The sequence below is a fragment of the Eleutherodactylus coqui genome, chromosome 2 (genome assembly GCF_035609145.1).
Source record: "Eleutherodactylus coqui strain aEleCoq1 chromosome 2, aEleCoq1.hap1, whole genome shotgun sequence".
NCBI classification, from domain to species: Eukaryota; Metazoa; Chordata; class Amphibia; order Anura; family Eleutherodactylidae; genus Eleutherodactylus; species Eleutherodactylus coqui.
The window spans coordinates 234,603,163-234,622,225 of record NC_089838.1 but is presented as its reverse complement, the minus strand read 5'-3'; the positions used below and the strand labels follow the sequence as shown (position 1 = coordinate 234,622,225).

Sequence of the window (19,063 nt, the reverse complement as noted above, 5' to 3'; positions counted from 1 at the left end):
ATGTGTAATTGCAGCTTCACTAGCAGTTTCTTAATATGGGGTTCAAATCAAGGCCAAAACAATCAATTGATATGGTATTTTACAGAAAGCCGCCTACACTACTGTAATGTATAAAAGGTGGACCTGCACTTATGGCAATGTGTTTAGAGAACTTGTATATAATCGTTTGTATTTCTTAACAGGGTAACTATCCTGAAATGATGAATAGATACAAACAACTCTTAACCTACATCCGCAGTGCTGTCACCAGAAACTACTCTGAGAAATCTATCAATTCCATCCTTGACTACATCTCCACTTCAAAACAGGTCTGACTTGTTTAGATGGTTTAAAGGCGAGAATACAGGGTATCCCAAAAAAAGAAATGTATACACACTTCAACATGAAAAATATCTGCATTAATGTTTTATTGCTAGATTTATACAGCCGTCAAAGGATAGCTGTTAGAGATGAGCGAGTATACTCGCTAAGGCACATTAGTCGAGCGAGTAGTGCCTTAGCTGAGTATCTCCCCACTCGTCTCTAAAGATTCGAGGGCCGGTGGGGGAGAGCGGGGAGGAACGGAGGGGAGATCTCTCCCACCCACTCCCCCCTGCTCCCCGCCGCAATTCACCTGTCACCGGCCCCCGAATCTTTAGAGACGAGCGGGGAGATACTCGGCTTAGGCACTACTCGCTCGAGTAATGTGCCTTAGCGAGTATACTCGCTCATCTCTAATAGCTGTAAGTCATGTTTTTTGACTTCTGCGATCACCTTATGTGCTCAACGTGGTCACCAATAACATCCAGAAACTTCTGATTTCAGAGAGCAACTGCACCAAGAACATTGGTTACACACAGATTGTCAAGCGCGCCTCTGCCATTCTGACTTTACGGATGGGCACATGGTGCCTTTAACGATTGTGCACCTACTGACCTCCTTTAGAGACAACATAATACAACATTTTGCTGCCATAGTTCAATTTGGATTTAAAAACAAACAGAAGCATAGATAACTACTATTGTAGTGTATATACATTTTTGGGACATCCTTTAGAAAGATATAAAGTAGCATATTAGTATCATTTTGTAACATGCCTCCTTCATCAGGAGATCTTGGAATACTCCGATAAACACGTTTGGCACTTTATCATGATGGTAGAGAATCATCACAGATGTTTTATGAGACCTGCTCATCACCTTCACATGTCTTTAAAAAAAAAATCTTCTTTCAAGTTTAAAATAAGATCTAGTCGCATTTCTGTTCCTTGTATTACTGTATATATGCTAGTCAGTGTATATTTAGGAATGCCCCTTAATTTACTACTTTTCTGCTCTTGGTCGGCGCAAAGGTTTACTCTTGTAATTCCTTCAGACAATTCCCATCAATTGTAGTCGGCCATACATAGTCTAACTATCAGTCCAATTAAAACCTTACGCAGAGGTTATGAACTACATATAACCTGATAGGTTATTTACTGTCCCCCCACCACAAGAGAATTATTTCTATCGGACCCCTCCATTAGGGAGACCCTCTTCCTTTACGATCCACTCTGTAGGAGTGGCTCCCATTATGGCGGACCCAAGCTTCTTTCTACTGGTGGCTCCCGCTTTGTTGGAGTCAAACCATCCTTGTATTACATTGATCGGATTGGTACCCGTCTGATACTAGATTTCCGTTGTAGCTTTTCCCAGCAAAAACTGCTTTTTACCCGCTGGGGCACCCAATACCATTGGCTGATTTTTCTTAATGCGGATTGTTAATGGGACGTGTCTTCTACCACATTTAGGATGCTAGTCTTGGCGTGGTTATGAAGTTGTCATTTTGTGTCTGCTTTTCTAGCATTTAGGATGCTATATTGTTCTGTAGGGATAAGGATTCCCTTTAGAGGTTTTTAACTCTTTATTCTATTGCAGCTAGACAATAGCTGAAGGCTTATGTATAATAATAATCTTTTGGCACGCCGTAGATACTATATGCGTTCTAAGATCATACTGGTGGAATTGGTGAACCCCACAGTGATTTCCAGAACGAAGGTGCCACAGCCCTCACTAAGTTGCCTGTAGTAACCCTTTGTTACCTTTCACAAGATCACCTTTATGTGGATTTCCCCTACAGTGACATTGAAGGTGAGTTTCAAGCCTGTGGCACCATTGCATTGACATTTTGTGGGTTTTTGTCTTTTTTTCTGCTCTTTCCCAAGATGGACCTTTTGCAGGAGTTTTATGAAACAACACTAGACGCTCTGAAGGATGCAAAGAATGATCGGTTGTGGTTCAAAACAAACACAAAGGTAAGATACTAAGTCTTGTGCTTATTAAAGGGAATCTGTCGTCGGTTTTCACCTCTTAAGCACCCTACACAGTTTAAACTATGATGTACTGGGGATTTTCAAAGCCCCTTTGTTCATGAGACTTTGACACAGAGGAGGTCAGGCTGCTTACGGTTGAGTATGGCAGCGATATTGTACTGCGTATGATCACGCACGTTGTGATGCACAGTACATGTGTTCTGTTTTTTGTTTGTTTATATGCCCTGTGACGTCGCTTAGCGATGACTCATATACCCACAATTATATTGCGCTTGTATATACGCGACAATAGAGAACAGCTCTATCTGTAGTAACAGGTATGCTTTACACAAGATGCCTAAGAAACGAACTTGCCAAAAATGGCCATTGCATTATTGTGTAAATGGTGTAGGTTGCTTAAGAGGTGAAAAGCTCATGACCGATTCCCTTAAAAGTTACCACCATTCTAGGTAAATATTTCATGCTTGGCTCAACGCAATACACTAAACTGCATATTACATTTTTCTGAGAGCTTTACTCATCTGGCGCTTTCTACTTACAGCTTGGTAAGCTATACTTGGAGCGTGAGGAGTATGGAAAATTACAGAAAATTCTACGTCAGCTACACCAATCATGTCAGGTAATTATTTTGTTCTCAGTAGCTCCATTGGATTTTCTGTGACACTACTGTACCTCTTTATTTGCAGTGGGTTGTCCATGAGTAAATATTACATTTCTTTGTTAGGATTTTGTTTTGCAGGACCTATCTCAACTGGAATCCTTTTAAAATATACCTGTGTCTGTCTATCTGTTACATAATTATTATGGTGCCCCCTGGTGGTGTTTTCATTGTGTTCACAACATACACCTCATGTATTAAATCTTATTAGCTGACCTCCAAAATGGCAAGAAAAACGCCACTGCTTATGTACAAGACTATTTGGAAGGTGGGGTGAGCCACTGGTCATGTGTGCCATTGGCACTGAACGCATGAGGTGGATTTTATGGATTTTATCAGAAGGAATCGAGAACACGGGGTGTTCTAATAAGTACGTGACAGCAATATCTAAATATAGGAGCTTTGCTTTTTTTTTTTAATGTATGACAAATTGTTCCTTACATGATATAACAGCCTGAAGGGGCAGATTTACTAACACTGTTTATTAATTAGATAATGCAAACTTGCACAAGATAGCCTTATAGTAGGCCAGCTTTATCACAGCGGCTCATGCTCAATGATAAATCTGTCAATTTTTTAGAGTGTGCAGTCTGTTATACCGCATCGTAGCAGGCTTAGTTTACACCCAAAGACCAAAATTTTGGTGCACAGTGTTGCATCTAGACCTGCCTCTTTTTACAAAGCTACACCCCTTTCTTAGGTGAGACTTAAAAAGTGCTTCAAGGTGTCTAAAAACACAATCAGATGGCACGATAATCTGGACTCTGACCAGAGACCTTCATATGCCCTGGTCTATGCTCTTTTATTATTTGTGCCTTTACTCTTGGGGGTGAGACTCTGCAGGGGGCAGCTACCATGCTTTATTTATCACTTTTGTAGCGAATATAGACAGAGGAAAGAAAATCTTAGCCAGGAAAGACGTAGTCTGGACTCAACGTATTTCTTTAGCCTATCACATACTAATGATGAGTCAGACAGTTGTACCTTCCACGTTAGAGGAAAAGAAAAGGTAGAAACTGCATATTGATTAATTTTTGTTCCTGAAAGTTAAAGTTAGATGACTTATTATTTTAAATTGCATTAGCATAATAGAGCAGGTTTGTTTTGTGGGGGTTTTTTGTTGTTTTTATATCTGAAAATATGAACTCCAGCATTCTTGAAAATGATAAATGCAATAATTTGAAAAACGCAATATTATTCTCTGTTGATCTAGACTGATGATGGAGAGGATGATCTGAAGAAGGGCACACAACTACTGGAAATCTACGCATTGGAAATTCAAATGTACACCGCACAGAAAAATAACAAGAAACTTAAAGCACTGTATGAACAGTCCTTGCACATCAAATCTGCCATCCCTCACCCGCTCATTATGGGTGTGATCAGAGGTGAAATGAAAACATGGATTACTTTACCATTTTGATTCCGTTCTCTTTATAGTGGATTTGTCATCAGAATATACTATCCAAGTATCATGACAGAATGGGCTATTCTACCAAACAGCACAAAATAATTTGCTGTTTGTATGATAGCTGCTAGGAAAGAATAAAGCCCAGTCCCCTCCTTGCCCCTTATCAGTGATTGATCCTGCTGTGTATAGAGGTAGATAAATTGTGACGGTCTGTCATTGGTGAGGGGATGGTGAGAAAATTATGGAACATCCACAGTATTTAAAGTACAAGCCATGTGGATGAGATTTAAGAAAAAAACTGCATGAAATCCTGAAATTGATATACAGTGCTGATTGTAAATTTGCAGCTAGACGCTTTATGCTGTGGATTTATTAGCATGGATTTCACATCTTCAAATAAAGGAGTGAAATCGACATCAGAATTTGTGTTGTGTGGATTTTTCCTTGTGGAAAATGTGCTATGTGTGCGCATAACCTTAAGGTGCATTCACACGTAGCTTCATTGGTGCAAATCTTCCGCAGAGGAAAATTCTCACCAAAATCTGCATTAAATTGTACACCGTCTGTGCAGATTTTGATGCAGAACCGCATCAAAGGGTGAAATCTTGTGTGGATGTCCGTCATAATCCACACCAAATGGTGTGGGCATCCGCCTTTGGATTCCGCAGCAAATACCACCCATAGCATACTATGGAAAAGTGATTCTTCATGCCCACAAGCAGAAATTAATTGCAGTTTCTGCTCACGGAAAAAATTTTTCAGCATGCTCCATTTTTGTGTGGATTCTCTTGACCGCTTCCATTGCGGAAAGTTGCGGATTCCACATCATCGCTAGGTGATGACGTGGGAAAAGCAGGAGGTAAAAAAGAAAAAAAATCTGTATTGCGCATATCTGACTTCCTGCCGTGCAGACCATCCACAGTACAGAGAAGAGAAAAAGAAAGCAAGTATGTGCGGACGCTGCTGCTGCCAGGGCCGGATTCCACTTGCGGAATCTGTGTATGCGGCCTTAAGTCAAATTTATTTGTTAAACATGTTTAGCATTTTTTTATTATGTGTGTCATATCAGGAGTGATAGTTGTTCAGTGAATGGAGGCGGAGCACACCAGAGATCTCTTTGGCCGACCACCCACCTCCATTCACAGCAAACAAGCAGTCGTTCAAAAATTAATGACTGCCTTTTTATACTGAGTGTGAAGTTTCTCACTAGTCATCCCATTTCAGTGAGCTGGATCGGAATGACTAGCAACTACTGAGTGAATTCCCGCTCCGTACCCTGTTGGGTGTCGTGCTTACACAGGCCAACAGTCACCTGTAATTGTTTGTTTGAGCGATTGTATTTCAGGTGCCTGCCAGCCTGTGTAAAAGTACCCTGATAATAGTCTAACACTTCCTGTTCTATGGGTAAGACTTTGCAGTAGTCATATCATTATCATCATAGGCAGGATAACATGAAGGTTAGTGCGCACACATAGATAACACAGGATCCACAGTTTACAATAGTGGATGTTACAGCTTACCTTATCTCACCTTATGCATATTACAGAGCATGTCTAGAATTGTCTCCCATAGAAGTCAATGGATCCACTCCTGTCAATTGTGTGAATGATTTCTGCTGTAAAGAATCTCTTAGATGCTGTTAAAAGTAAGATGGCAGCCTCCATAGTTATCTACAGAGAAGGAAATTTTAAAAAATATACCCGAAAATAAAAGAAAATAGAATATCTTTCACGATCTGGTTTTATATGGTAAAAAATGTACATAAGTGATACATTCCCTTTTAATGTGTGCAACAGAGATGACACTTGATCTGGCTAAAAAGACTGACTGGGATGGAAACCTTGTGAAATGGAGACCAAAGAGGTCGCCTTTTCACACATTAAACCCAATGGTTCCATCTGCAAGCTGTTCTCGGCATAAAAGATGGAAATCTGAGATGGAGCTGACGCTGTGTGAAAGTAGATTATATGCAACTAGAAATTGGATCTGTACTAACTGAATGTTCACCTGAAGTGTGACTTGTGGGGCAGCATTTGCCATAAAGTGAACCTCTATGAGGTGCAGCATATGCTGCAGGGTGTACCGCTGAGTTATGCCAATTCATGCTGTCATTCAGAACTTTTGTGAGGAGCGCATAGGATTCCTGATGGGTCCGCTTCAACTGATATTTCATGGCTACACAGATGGCAGTTTAGTACTATTCATTTCAATGCAAGCGCTGTCAACAAGGCTTGGAAATCTGGCAAGAAATAGAGGAAGCATTTAATAGAGCGACATGGGCTCTAGATACTGGTGAGCCATAGGCCTCGGCTCCATGCTATCTTCTGGGATGTCTCAATAAACTGTTACTTATGTTTTTCCAGAGGTGTTTTATATCTCGTATAAATTCCCTATTGCTTGATGCTTTAATTCTATTGTTCATTATCTACATTGGTCTTTGAATTAATGCATTGATTTCCCTTGCAGAATGTGGAGGAAAGATGCACTTAAGGGAAGGAGAGTTTGAGAAGGCCCACACAGATTTCTTTGAAGCATTTAAAAACTATGATGAATCTGGGAGCCCAAGGAGAACAACGTGCTTGAAGTACCTAGTCCTAGCAAACATGCTCATGAAGTCTGGTATAAACCCTTTTGACTCTCAGGAGGTATAACCTTTTCTGTAAGCTGGGTAAACGTTCATTGTTGAAATTCCTTGTTTTTAATTTATTTGTTTTGTCTTTTTCTTAGGCTAAACCTTACAAAAATGACCCTGAAATTCTAGCAATGACAAATTTAGTAAGGTAGGCTATTGCTTGTGTGGCTACCTATACATTCTGATACACATGAACAGTATTGTGTGTTAAAGTCCTACAATGTCACAGACCGAGTCGCTGTATTCAGCCATATGAAGGTCACAGTAGCAACAAAGAGCCTTTACAGAGTCTACTGCAGTACTCATGGCGACAAATATCACCAAAACTAAAAGGGGTATGACCCACTTTTGCATCACTGCATGCGTGCTCTGAGACACTGGCAGGCTCTTTATGAAGTGTTATGCATCTTGTGCTCCACTGCTTCCTTAGGTCCCGTAGAAGTTATAGCCTTGTACAGCGAGCTATACTGTTTCTATACCTTGTCAGATGCAGAAACGGTACAAATCGCTGTGCTTGGGTTTGCCTTCATTTGCTGATCTCTTATGTGACTATTGGAGTGATCTATCCCATTAGTGTTCAGTGCCTTACATCTCCATCAGTGATCAAACACGAGTCTGTCTCACAACTTTTGGGTTATTGTGGCTACTTAAAAAATGTCCTAATGGAGCTTCTAAGGATTTTTTTTCATGCTATTTAACCCCGTTTCCTTTTTGAAGACAAAAATACTGGTTGTAAAATTTAGTTTAAAGCATATTTAAGTTTTCAAAAAATATTCAGAAGCAGACCAGGCCATAATTGGCCACTGCTTTCCTACTGTTTGCACCCAGTTTGAGCTCTATCAATTCAGTATTCCATGTAGATTTTCCCATTTTTCAGCTGCTCCTCTGTTGGCAATCCACTTACAGGTGGAAGGTGTATCTTAAGCAGCCATTCTGCCAATACTCTACTGGCTGAGACTTCCTCTACCACATTTCCCATGCTACCTTGCATAGTTTTGCTCAAATTGGCTGCAAAGCAGCATCTGAATGCCCTCACCTCTATTGCATATAGTAATTAGCAGTGTTCCTATGTCCCTGTAGCTAGAGAAGCCAAATGCCTAATGACAGGCAGTGGTACTTCAGGCATGCTTTTCTGTTGCGAAAAAAAACCCTTTTTTTTAAAATCAAGTATATGACAAGATTGATGAGAAACACGCAGGCTATGAGATGAGCGTGCGTTGCGTAAATGTCCATTTATCATCCATGCTGAGCAATTTCTTGAGCTTCTATGATCTCCTAATGAAATTGCTTGCTGTTTTAGCTTGTACATTTTTGTTTATTTTATTTTTTTTAGCATATTTCAACATGTCAGAATAGGAGCTGTGTCAACCAGGCTGCGTTCACACAGGGCGGATTTGCCGCGGAAATTCCGTCTGGAATTTCCCCGCAGCAAATCCAGCCTGCGGCTGCTTATCCCGGCATTAGCCAGCCATATGCACGAGATTTCTAAGAAATCTCATCCACACATGACGGCGAATCCGTCGCGGCAAAACTGGCATTGCGGCTTGGATTCCCTGGCCACAGCATGTTCATTTTCTTTTTTCAGTTGTGGCCGCGAGCTCCTCTTTGGGAGCCAAGCCGCGGGTTTTGAAGCAGCGCTTACCTGGCGGAAATCTCGCTTTCTTTTTTTTGCTGCGGCCAAACAGCAAGATTTCCACTAGGATTCCGGCATGTGAGAACCCCAGCCGTAGGCTCCACTTATCCTTTTTCTTGTGAAGTGTCTAGAATGGAAAAACTGTATGCCAATGTTACTGTAAAGGTTAAAGCGTTGGGTTAGAAAAGTGAATTTTTATCTATAGCTTTTGATGTACATTTAAAACGGAGTCTGGACAGACATCTGTCTAGGATGATTTAGTGAATCCTCTGTTGAGCAGGGGTTGGACCCGATGACCCTGGAGGACCCATCCAACTCTACCATTCTATGATAAAAATAAACAATTTAACTTCTCTCTTTATCCAGTGCCTATCAAAATAATGACATTACTGAGTTTGAGAAAATTCTGAAAACTAATCACAGCAACATCATGGATGACCCCTTTATAAGGGAGCACATTGAAGGTGAGGGTTACTCTTGTCTAGGCCAGTATCTTGTGTTAATAAATGTACTCTGCCTTGGATATTTAGGCTTAGGCCTCATGTCCACAGGGAAAAGAAGAATTAAAATCCGCAGCGAATTTTAACTCTTCACCCGCACGCGGATCCGCACCCCATAGGGATGCATTGACCACCCGCGGGTAGATAAATACCCTCGGATGGTCAATAAAAGTGAATTAAAAAAAAAATATGGAGCATGAAAAAAAATGGACATGCTCCATTTTCGTGCGGGTCTCCCGCGGGGACGGCTCCCGCAGGCTTCTATTGAAGCCTATGGAAGCCGTCCGGATCCGCGGGAGACCTAAAATAAGAATAAACTTACCCGCAGCGGACCGTGCAGATCTTCCCTTCTTCGCGGCCGGATCTTCTTTCTGCGGCGAGCACATCCGCCGGCCGAAGAAAGAAGATCCAGCCGCGAAAAAAAGATCTGCACGGTCCGATGCGGGTAAGTTTATTCTTATGTTCAGCCCTCATGTCCGCGGGGCAGGAGGGACCAGCTACGGATTCTCCATGGAGAATCCGTAGCGGGCCTGATTTTCCCCATGGACATGAGGCCTTAGGGTCGACTCATACTAGTGTTCTCTGTTTTGGCTTTCCATCTCTCTGTTGTGTTTTTAGAACAGATAGACAGTATTAAACCGATCCTTTTTACCACCATTGATTTTATTGGGGTTTTGAAAGATGGGGAAAACTACAACATGACACTTCTGTGGGTGACATTTTTGTGCCCCACTCAAGTGACATTTTTACAAGATCTGATAGCAGTCCATGGGCAAGTGTAGATGCTTAAGGCTGGGTTCACACGGGGCGTAATTGTATTTTCGCACAGAAATTCTTCCGGAAATCTAAAGCCTGAGACGAAGCAGCAAAGTGAACGAGATTTGCAGCTGACATTTGCACCACGTGAGAACCTAGCCTTAGCCATGAGAAGGTCTGCTGGGTTGAACAGGAAAATGACACAGAAGGTGTCTGCCTGCTACTCAACTCTCCTTAGTGGATTGTTTCTTACCTGCCAGCAAGACGATGTGTTTATCAGCTTTAGTTTAAGCAGAAATACTTATAGGGGTTTTCTGGGACTGAACTATTGATGACCCATAGTATCCTCAGGATAGGTCATCAATAGTTGATCAGCGGCACCCGGGACCCCAGGATCAGCTGTTATGCATGTCTACTGAGTCAGAAGCTGACCACTCTGTCCACATTGCAGTGGCCCAGGTTTGTAATACAGGCACAGTTACATTGAATTTAGTTGGAGCTGCTGCCTAAATTATCAAGTTCTAAAGTATTACAGGAAAGAGTGAGGAATATTTTTGAAAATAGTGCAAAGATAAAGCGAAAGAGTTGATCATTATCACTATTGAGATTACTTAACATTTAGTGCCACAGCCGTGCCCTCCGTAACTGTTAACATATGTAGTACAGCTTAACAAGTCTAAAGGATTATTCAGTGGATAAAATATGACTTTTACTGGATTTTCTTTTTGTATAGAAAAAACAAATCCGTAATCTGGCAGTATTTATTTTTTGTAATTTTAAAGGAAGAGTCAAACAAAATTGTCGTCACGTTTTCAAGATGGATAGGTGATGAGTATCTGATCAGTGAGGGTCTGACTGCTGAAACCCTCACCGATGACCAGCACAGGATCCCATAGTCTCCAATAATTAATCGAGCTGTGGTTACACATAGACACTACTGCTTCTTTCATTTCTATGGACTTCCGGAGATAGCAAAGCATGAATGAAGCAGTAGTAGTGCATATGTGTTACCACCACTCATTCTTCTTGGGACACTCGGGACACCTATTCTTGTGATCGGTGGCCATGCCGGTGGTTGGACCTGCACCAGATACTTATCCTGTGGTGAATGTGAAAAGGTATTTTCATGGGACAACCCCTTTAACATTTGCTTTTTTTATGTATTTAGGTTTGCTCCCCATACTGTTTAGAATTGGTATTAATGTTCACCTTTTATTTATTTTAGAGCTTTTACGAAACATCAGAACACAAGTGCTTATAAAATTAATTAAGCCTTATACAAGAATACATATTCCTTTTATTTCGAAGGTAAGATCCATAATTGTTTACTATTATTTCGTTCCGCAGGAAAGTCTCTATTGCTCCTTAATATGGGCTTGTAATGAAACTTCTGACTGTCCAAATCTTTGTCAAAATGTGATTGTTCTCAGTAAGAGAAACGGCATACTCTTGTAAATAGATCTTTTAAAAGGAACCTGTTATCACTTTTAAGCCCCATAAACTACATTATGTGGCTCAAAGATGGAGGAATGGGAAATCTGATTAGCTGTGCTTCATACAGTGTTCCTGCTAAGTTGGGACATGCACACAGGCTGACTCTTTTCAGATGGCTCTGTGCACATGGTCTTCCATGAATGAATGAAAGATGAATGAGAGCGAGTGTGCACAGAGTCATCTGAAAAGAGTCATGCTGTGTGCATGTCCCAACTTCCCAGGAACACTGAGCAAGAACAGGGAACCCAGTGAGTATGAAGCACAGCTCCCCAACTTCCTGTTCCCTCATCTTTAAGCCCCATAACGTAGTTTATTGGGGGGCTCATAGGTGATGACTGACAGGTTCCCTTTAATGGCTAACAAAAGGAGATCATGTTACAGCAAGCTTTCAACTCTACTTTGGATTTTTCATCAGGCAATATGAGGATATATCTGAAGAATCACATACATACGCACATCAGGGCACAGACATGGTGTGATTAATTGACACAAAACAATAACAAAACAGGATGAGCAGAAGAGTAAATAATGAGTCAAATAACAAGCATGAGTTTTATGGTCTCTAAATTGGTGTTAAGGGGTCGCTGGGTCTGTGTATTATCTGTGCCTAGGTTCTCTGATGGCCCTTGAGAACTATTCAGGCCTGTGTTGAGAGTATCAAGGATGGTCATAAACTTGTACTCCCAAATTCTTCTATGACGTTGAGATTTGAAGTTGCCCTTTAATATAATATCTTTCATTTGTTTTATGTTGGCAACCAAAATGGTCAGCCAGAGGTAATTTTGGTCTTTCTTTAATTGTGTGGTGATGAAATCTCATCCTGGCTTGAAGTTTTTATCCTGTTTCTCAAAAATAAAGCCTTGAAAGATGGACTTGATACCTGAGAATCCCAAAGTTTACAAACTCTATATGCTTCCCAAAATGCACAAAGCTGGCAGTCCAGGGAGGCCAGTCATCTCGGGTGCAGGAACCCTCATTGAAGGAACCTCAGGATGGATAGTGGGTATCCTCAAACCACTGGTGAGAAATACAAACAGCTATTTGCAGGACAGCACTGACCTACCTAGCAAACTGTAATCCATAGATTCCCTTCCCGATGGAGCCATCCTGGCCCCCATGGATGTGGAATCCTTCTATTCCAGCATCTCACACGAGGCTGGACTAAACGCCTGCATTGTACATCTTGAGGCTAATGGGATTGCCTCAGAATTTGTGCTGCAAATAACAAGATTTATCCTCACGCACAACTATTTCTCAGCCGGCGAAGAGCTATATCTTCAGCTCATTACAACCGCCATGGACAGTAAAATGGCACCACAATATGCCAACATTTTCATGACAAAACTGGAGAGTGACTTCCTGGCCTCTCGCTTAATCAAACCATTGGCCTACTTCTGCTGCATTGATGATATGGTAATCATCTGTACCAACTCCAAATAAAGAACTAATAAAACCTACACATACAAAAATCAACTTTTTTGACATTACCATAAAAATTTTAAACCACTCGATACAGATATTTCTGTACCGAAAACCTATTGATCAGCCCACATACCTCAGATGGGACAGCTTCCTTCCCAGACACATTTAAAAGTCCATCATCTACAGCCAGGTGATTAGATAAAACCCGGTTCTGCTACCTTAACACACAGGGACGAATATTTACAGCATCTCAAAAGGCATTTTAAAATCAGGGCTACCATCTAATTTCAATTGATGATCAGATCACTAAAGTCACCAGGATACCCAGAAGTTAACTGCTCCAATACAGAGAAAAGGCAGAAAATAATTGTGTGCCTCTAGTAGTGACCTACAATCTGCAACTAGAGGTACTAAGGAAAACTGCTGGGAAACTCCATCATACCCTACACAAGGATGACAGTCCGAAAACCATATTTTCAGACCCTCCTCTTCTATTTACAAGCAACCTCCAAATTTAAGAAACCTTACGATCAATATTACATTACCCTCAGACACATAAAAAGGAACTTATCCCTGCAATATACGGAGCTGCAAGACCTGCTCACATGTACTGACTGCGGACAGGATACAAATCCACAACACACAGCAGGACTGTAAGATCCTGGGAACCATCTTGGATACTCTTCATACAGGCATAAATAATTCTCAAGGGTTTATGGCATGGTGGGCTACGTGAGAGAGAATACAGAGCCCCGGTGACCCTCTTACACCAATTTAGAGACTATAAAACTTTCACATGCTTATCAGGGGACGTATTATGTATTTACATATCTGTTTATCCTCCTCTTATTAAGTGTAAATTAATCACCCCATGTCATGTGTGTGCCCTTTTATGTGGTGTGTATGTACGTATCTGTAATATATCTTCAGATGTATTCTTTTATTGCCTGATGTAAAGTAGTTTTGAAAGCTCGCTCTAACATCTTTTTGTTAGCCATTAAAAGATATCACATCTACAAGATTACTTGGTTTCTCCTACTGAGAACAATCACACTTTGCTCTACTGGCTAACACGGTATCAGCATTTTTTTTCATTTTTGTCAAATTATGCAACATTCATGTTTATCATATAAATGATTTATCATATTTCATCCTGTTTTTAAGTGCGCAAAAAATGCCGTCTATAGCTACTTTGGCATTGATAGATAAATGTCTGATGCACGCTGGGTTCATAAAGGGTAGGTGATTTAATTGACACATGTTGAGTGACTGAGTACAGTAATATCTGATGGGAGGAATTCAGGTTTCATGAAACGACACAATAAACAATCGGAAAAGATCAACTTTACCCCGAGTACTGCAGAACATGTAAATAATAGATATATTTTTATATAGTTACGTACCTGAACAGTACTGTTACTTCCGGCCTTGCGCTCAGGCTGCCATGTGCTTGACATTTGATATTTTATCTGTATTTATTGGTTTTGACCAGGAAGGCTTTGCTGTTGGTAGGTGTGACCAGGTTTTGTGTACATAATTCTGTTATAATCCACCTGAGCTACAGTTACATCATAACCTACATAGAGGCCACTCGCGGTTGCTGGCTTGTGTAAAAACAAATCTACAGGCAGTACTGTAATGCTAAATGTGAAAATGTCCCTGAGGTTGGTGTGTGAAACCATTGCAGATTTGTTTAACCCTTTAAATGGGGGGGGGGGGGGGGGGGTGTACAAAGATTCACTTTTATTACCTATCCACAAGATAGGTGAGAAAAGTCTGATTACTGTGGGGTCTCCGCTCTGAGGCCCCCACTGATTCTAAGAAGGAGGGTTCTGTGTTCCCCTCTTTTCTTCACTATGGGCTTACTGCCCCCCACCCCTTCCCCCTCCCTCAGTGGCCGTCACACATGCACGAGGCTGCTCAATTCATTTTCAGTGGGACTGACGGAGATAGTTGCGTACTTGCACTCTGTTATTTCCGTCAGCTCCATTTAATCTGACATCAACACAGGTAGGTGCTGCAAGTTCATAGTGACAGAAGAGTGAGACACAAGACCCCTGTTCTCGGGATCGGTGGGGTTCTCAGCGGTGAGACGCCCACTGATCAGACTTTTATCACCGCTTCTCAAGGGATGTAACTTTTTAGATTCTTCTGTCAATACAGCCATACAGGGCCTCTTTTTTTGTGGGACAAGCTATATTTTATAATGGTGCTGTTCAATGTATTATAATGTTTTCAAAAACGTTAAAAAAAAAAGGTGTGGTGAAATGGAGGAAAAACCCACATTGTAGCAATACAAAATGTAGACACTTTTTTTTTTTATCACCTAATTTTTAAATTTTGCTACCATATTCTAAGACCCATAACTTTACTTTTCAGTCAATGGAGCTGTGACTGCTTTTTTTGGGGGGGGGGGCAACCTATAGTTTTTGTTGGTACCATTTTGGGGTACATACGACTTTTTTGATCACTTGTTCACATTTTTTTAGGAAACTGGGTACAAACGAAATTCTAGTATTATATATTTTCTTCTGATGACTTAGTTATCCATATAGGATGGATAAAGAGATATTTTAATAGTTTGGACTTTTATGACAAGCTAAGGCATCTAAACAGTTAACAGCCACAATGTGAGTCCAATCACAGCCGTTGCAGATGGGTATCGGCTGTCAGAAATAGCCAGCACTCACCGGGTTTGGAACAGGCTGTTGCCAGCTATACACTTATGGACGGCGGGGGGTCATTATGGGGTTAATAAATAGATAAATAATATATGCACACACACTCTGTAAAACCTGCCAGGCTCTGGCACACCGAGAGAATAAAGATTTGAGAGCAGGGACCATGTGGCCTTATTAGCAAAAAAAAGTAATCTGGAGCATAATTGGTTTACATGAGAAGAAAATCATAGCTGTGCAGCTTGTTCTATCACTGTGTTCAATTATTGCTTTTTGTGCATAGTTCCTTTTATAGTAGCTAATTTTCCAAAATGTATCGCCCTCAAGGCAGAAAATTAACACTCTGCACACTCCATAATAATAAGGACTACATTAGAGCTTATTATGCTTCGTAAGCACAGTAGCAGTAAAGTTCTATGTGGATTTCAGCATTAGTCACCAGAACAGCTACTTGGCATCTGTTGTTCCAGCCAGCATTCATAGAGGATAGTTAAATCAATCACTGGTAGTATCTTGGATTTATGCAGCCACGATTCCCATGCATGTATGATGGATGCAAAGAGTGGCCGAAAGTGGACTTCAGAACTTAATAACAATATAACAGACCTGTTTGTAGTCTTAGGCTCTATTCACACCATTTGTCACGGCTCCTGCTCTTAACCCTTTCCAATCCAATTTGTATCCCGATTTTTCCTAGGGGGCTTACTCTTTTTCTGCCATTTTACAACGGTGCTATCTGCTGGCTAAAGCCAGTACTGCATGAGGTGACATGTTGTTGGATGCGCTCCGACAGCAGAGAGGCTGGCAATATACAGTAAGAGAACCCCAAGGACGTCTTCCAACATCGCAGCTGTACAGCCTTAAATCATAATGTCTTCAGACGTCAGACATTGAATTGGAAAGGGTTAAAGAAGCCATGACGGCTATGTTGGGTTCATTTCTAACTAGAAAATGGGCCAACAAAAAATTCTAATGGCTTCCTTTTGACTATCAATGGGGAATGTCAGCTTTTTTTTGACTACAAGAATAGCAATGCAGCATTTCTCTTAGATAGGATATATAACACAGTTTCTTCTATTTGGCTGTACTATTATGACGTTTATGCAGAGTTTGTGGAAAGTGCAAGGTCTATGTAAGTTTAACTGTCCCAGTTCTAATGTTATACTTTATTAGCAAATTTTATGTCATTTGAGTTTGCTTCGATCAAGTGACTGAAGAGACTTGTAACCGTTTTAATTCTCCATTTTATTTCCAGGAGCTTAACATAGATGTAGCAGACGTTGAGAGTTTGCTGGTGCAGTGCATACTGGATAAGTACGTAATAATCTATATCTTTCCCATTGTTTTAATATCCACTCATATTCTGTAATTTGGAAAGTTTCTGCTACTGATGATCAAAACGCAAGCTATATTTTGTTATGGGAAGGACCATGCTAATGATCAAATTTAACTTCACTCAAAATCTGAAAATTGTCTGTTTTCTATTTATTCCATACTCCCAAGGGGTCCGGAAAGCTGGGATATGCAGAGTTGTCCATACTTATTGCATGTTTGTCAGAAAATTTTATTCCTCAGCCTGCATCTATAATATATACCGTAGATAGTCGAGTATTAGCCGACCCGAGTATAAGCAGAGTCAATAAGTTTTACCACAAAAAACTGGTAAAACTTATTGACTCGAGTATAAGCCGAGCTATATTCATGTAAATACTAGGTTTAAAAAAACTCAATACTTGCCTCTTAGCCGGCGTCTGTGTGCCCCGCGCAATGCTCTCCCCGGTGGTGTGGCAAGCTGCTTCAGTCTTCTCCCTGCTGTCCTCCCCTAGCTTGGTTTTGAAATTCCCCCGCCGTCAGCGCTGTGTGAGGAAGCGCTGTGTTTGAATTGAGCGCCGGCCAATCACAGCCATTCAGTGATGTAATTCACTGAATGGCTGTGATTTGGTTTATCAAGCGTAGGCTGTGATTGGCCAACACTCGATCCAATCACAGCGCTTCCTCACACAGCGCTGACAGCGGGGGATTTCAAAATGAAGCTAGGAAGATGACAGTGGGGAGGAGACTGAAGCAGCTTGCCACACTGCCGGGATGAGCATCACAACGGGGACGCAGACGCCGGCTGAGAGGTGAGTATTGCGTTGTTTTAATGTGTTTTTTTTTTTTTTTTTTAACTTCACTTAAGCATAAGCCGAGGGAGGCTTTTTTTGTGCTGAAAAACTCTGCTTATACTCCAGTATATACAGTATACATAAAACAAGTCAAAAGCAAGCAGGTAGAAATTAATAAATATTAATGTCTGTGCTAAGATTCAAATAATGACACTCTTATTTTTGGTTCTTCTTTTGTTTTTCCCAATTGTTAAGCACTATTCACGGGCGGATTGATCAAGTAAACCAACTCCTGGAACTAGACCATCAAAAGAGAGGCGGAGCACGATACAATGCGCTAGATAAATGGACCAATCAATTGAATTCTCTCAACCAGGCTGTAGTCAGCAAGCTTGCTTAACAGAGAACAAGTTTTACATAATAGCAAACCAAGTACTTAAATGCAACAGTGCAGTCATGAAACCCTTACAAAAGGACTTTGGATTGGTAAAGACTAACTACTGTCGGTTGGTGTGTGTTCCCTGAAAAAACAAATGGAAGTGCTTTCTGATCAGCTGGTATGTGTTTCGCTGCTGCATTTTCCCAAGAGAATAAACTAAAACAGCTTTAACCTCCAGAAGATAACCAAAATATATCACAGGATCTATGCTGTATTGTCATCTTGCCCTGTAAAGTGTAACATTCTAGTAAAGTTTGCCACAGGCAAATTCTGTCCCGCGCGAAGATTTTGTCCCGATTTTAAATCTACACTGACACATCACAGTTGGTTCATTCTAAACATGTGCTACCTTAAAGAAGGAAAACAAAAAGATATGTAAAGTAACCTGCAATAACTTGAAATGTGTATCCTTCGAAAAGAATCTGAATATATTCTATATATAGAAATCTATTTCTATATATAGAAGGTTTGTAGACCACACGTAGCGGCCGGCGCGTAGTCACTTAGTTTTCAAGCAGCAAAATAAACAGCTCAGAAAAGAATTTGTGTATTTCTTGTTTAGGGACTCGAGACATTCACATCCGTTTTGCAATACTTGCAGGTCCATTTGTTTGCAGTGTTTTTGATGTAGGGTGTTAATGGTACTGTCCATTTAACACAAAATACAGCTTCACTTCTCTTGAATACACTTGACAAAGTAAACCGTAGAAAAGTTGAAGCTGAATAAACGAGAAATATTTATTTCTTACGTGTGTCCATTGTGTGTTGCCGCCCTAGGCTTGGGATATACCGTCAATGTGTTTACTGTACAAGGTAAATTTATTTTTGAAAGAACTTAAGCCATTTTTCAGACTGCATACTTTACAGAGTTCTGGTGACCATACACACTGCAGATGATCAGCTGTAACTACAGCAGATCGCCACTAATTACCAGGGAGCGTCTGGACCACAAGAACAAGTTCAAGTGTCTGCCAGCAATTAGTGGTGATCTCCATGCGATTACAATAGATCATCCTCTGCATGTACGGGCACCCTTAGGCTGGGT

At 40.9% G+C, this 19,063-nt stretch overlaps 1 protein-coding gene across 2 annotated transcripts in view; it reads left to right on the top strand.

Moving 5' to 3' along the window:
• The window catches only part of COPS2 (COP9 signalosome subunit 2), a 41,820-nt gene extending 23,054 nt beyond the window's left edge, over positions 1-18,766 (top strand). Inside the window, exons 4-13 of one of the 2 annotated variants that reach the window (XM_066592623.1) lie at positions 183-308; positions 2,198-2,272; positions 2,832-2,909; positions 4,162-4,336; positions 6,826-7,004; positions 7,087-7,139; positions 8,991-9,088; positions 11,106-11,188; positions 16,730-16,788; positions 17,835-18,766. In XM_066592623.1, the coding sequence (XP_066448720.1) occupies positions 183-308; positions 2,198-2,272; positions 2,832-2,909; positions 4,162-4,336; positions 6,826-7,004; positions 7,087-7,139; positions 8,991-9,088; positions 11,106-11,188; positions 16,730-16,788; positions 17,835-17,979 (1,071 nt within the window). In that variant the 3' untranslated portion in view covers positions 17,980-18,766. Of the gene's footprint in view, positions 1-182; positions 309-2,182; positions 2,273-2,831; positions 2,910-4,161; positions 4,337-6,825; positions 7,005-7,086; positions 7,140-8,990; positions 9,089-11,105; positions 11,189-16,729; positions 16,789-17,834 lie in introns of both variants that reach the window. The other variant, XM_066592622.1, reaches the window with a different exon arrangement.
• The last annotated feature ends 297 nt before the right edge of the window (positions 18,767-19,063 follow it).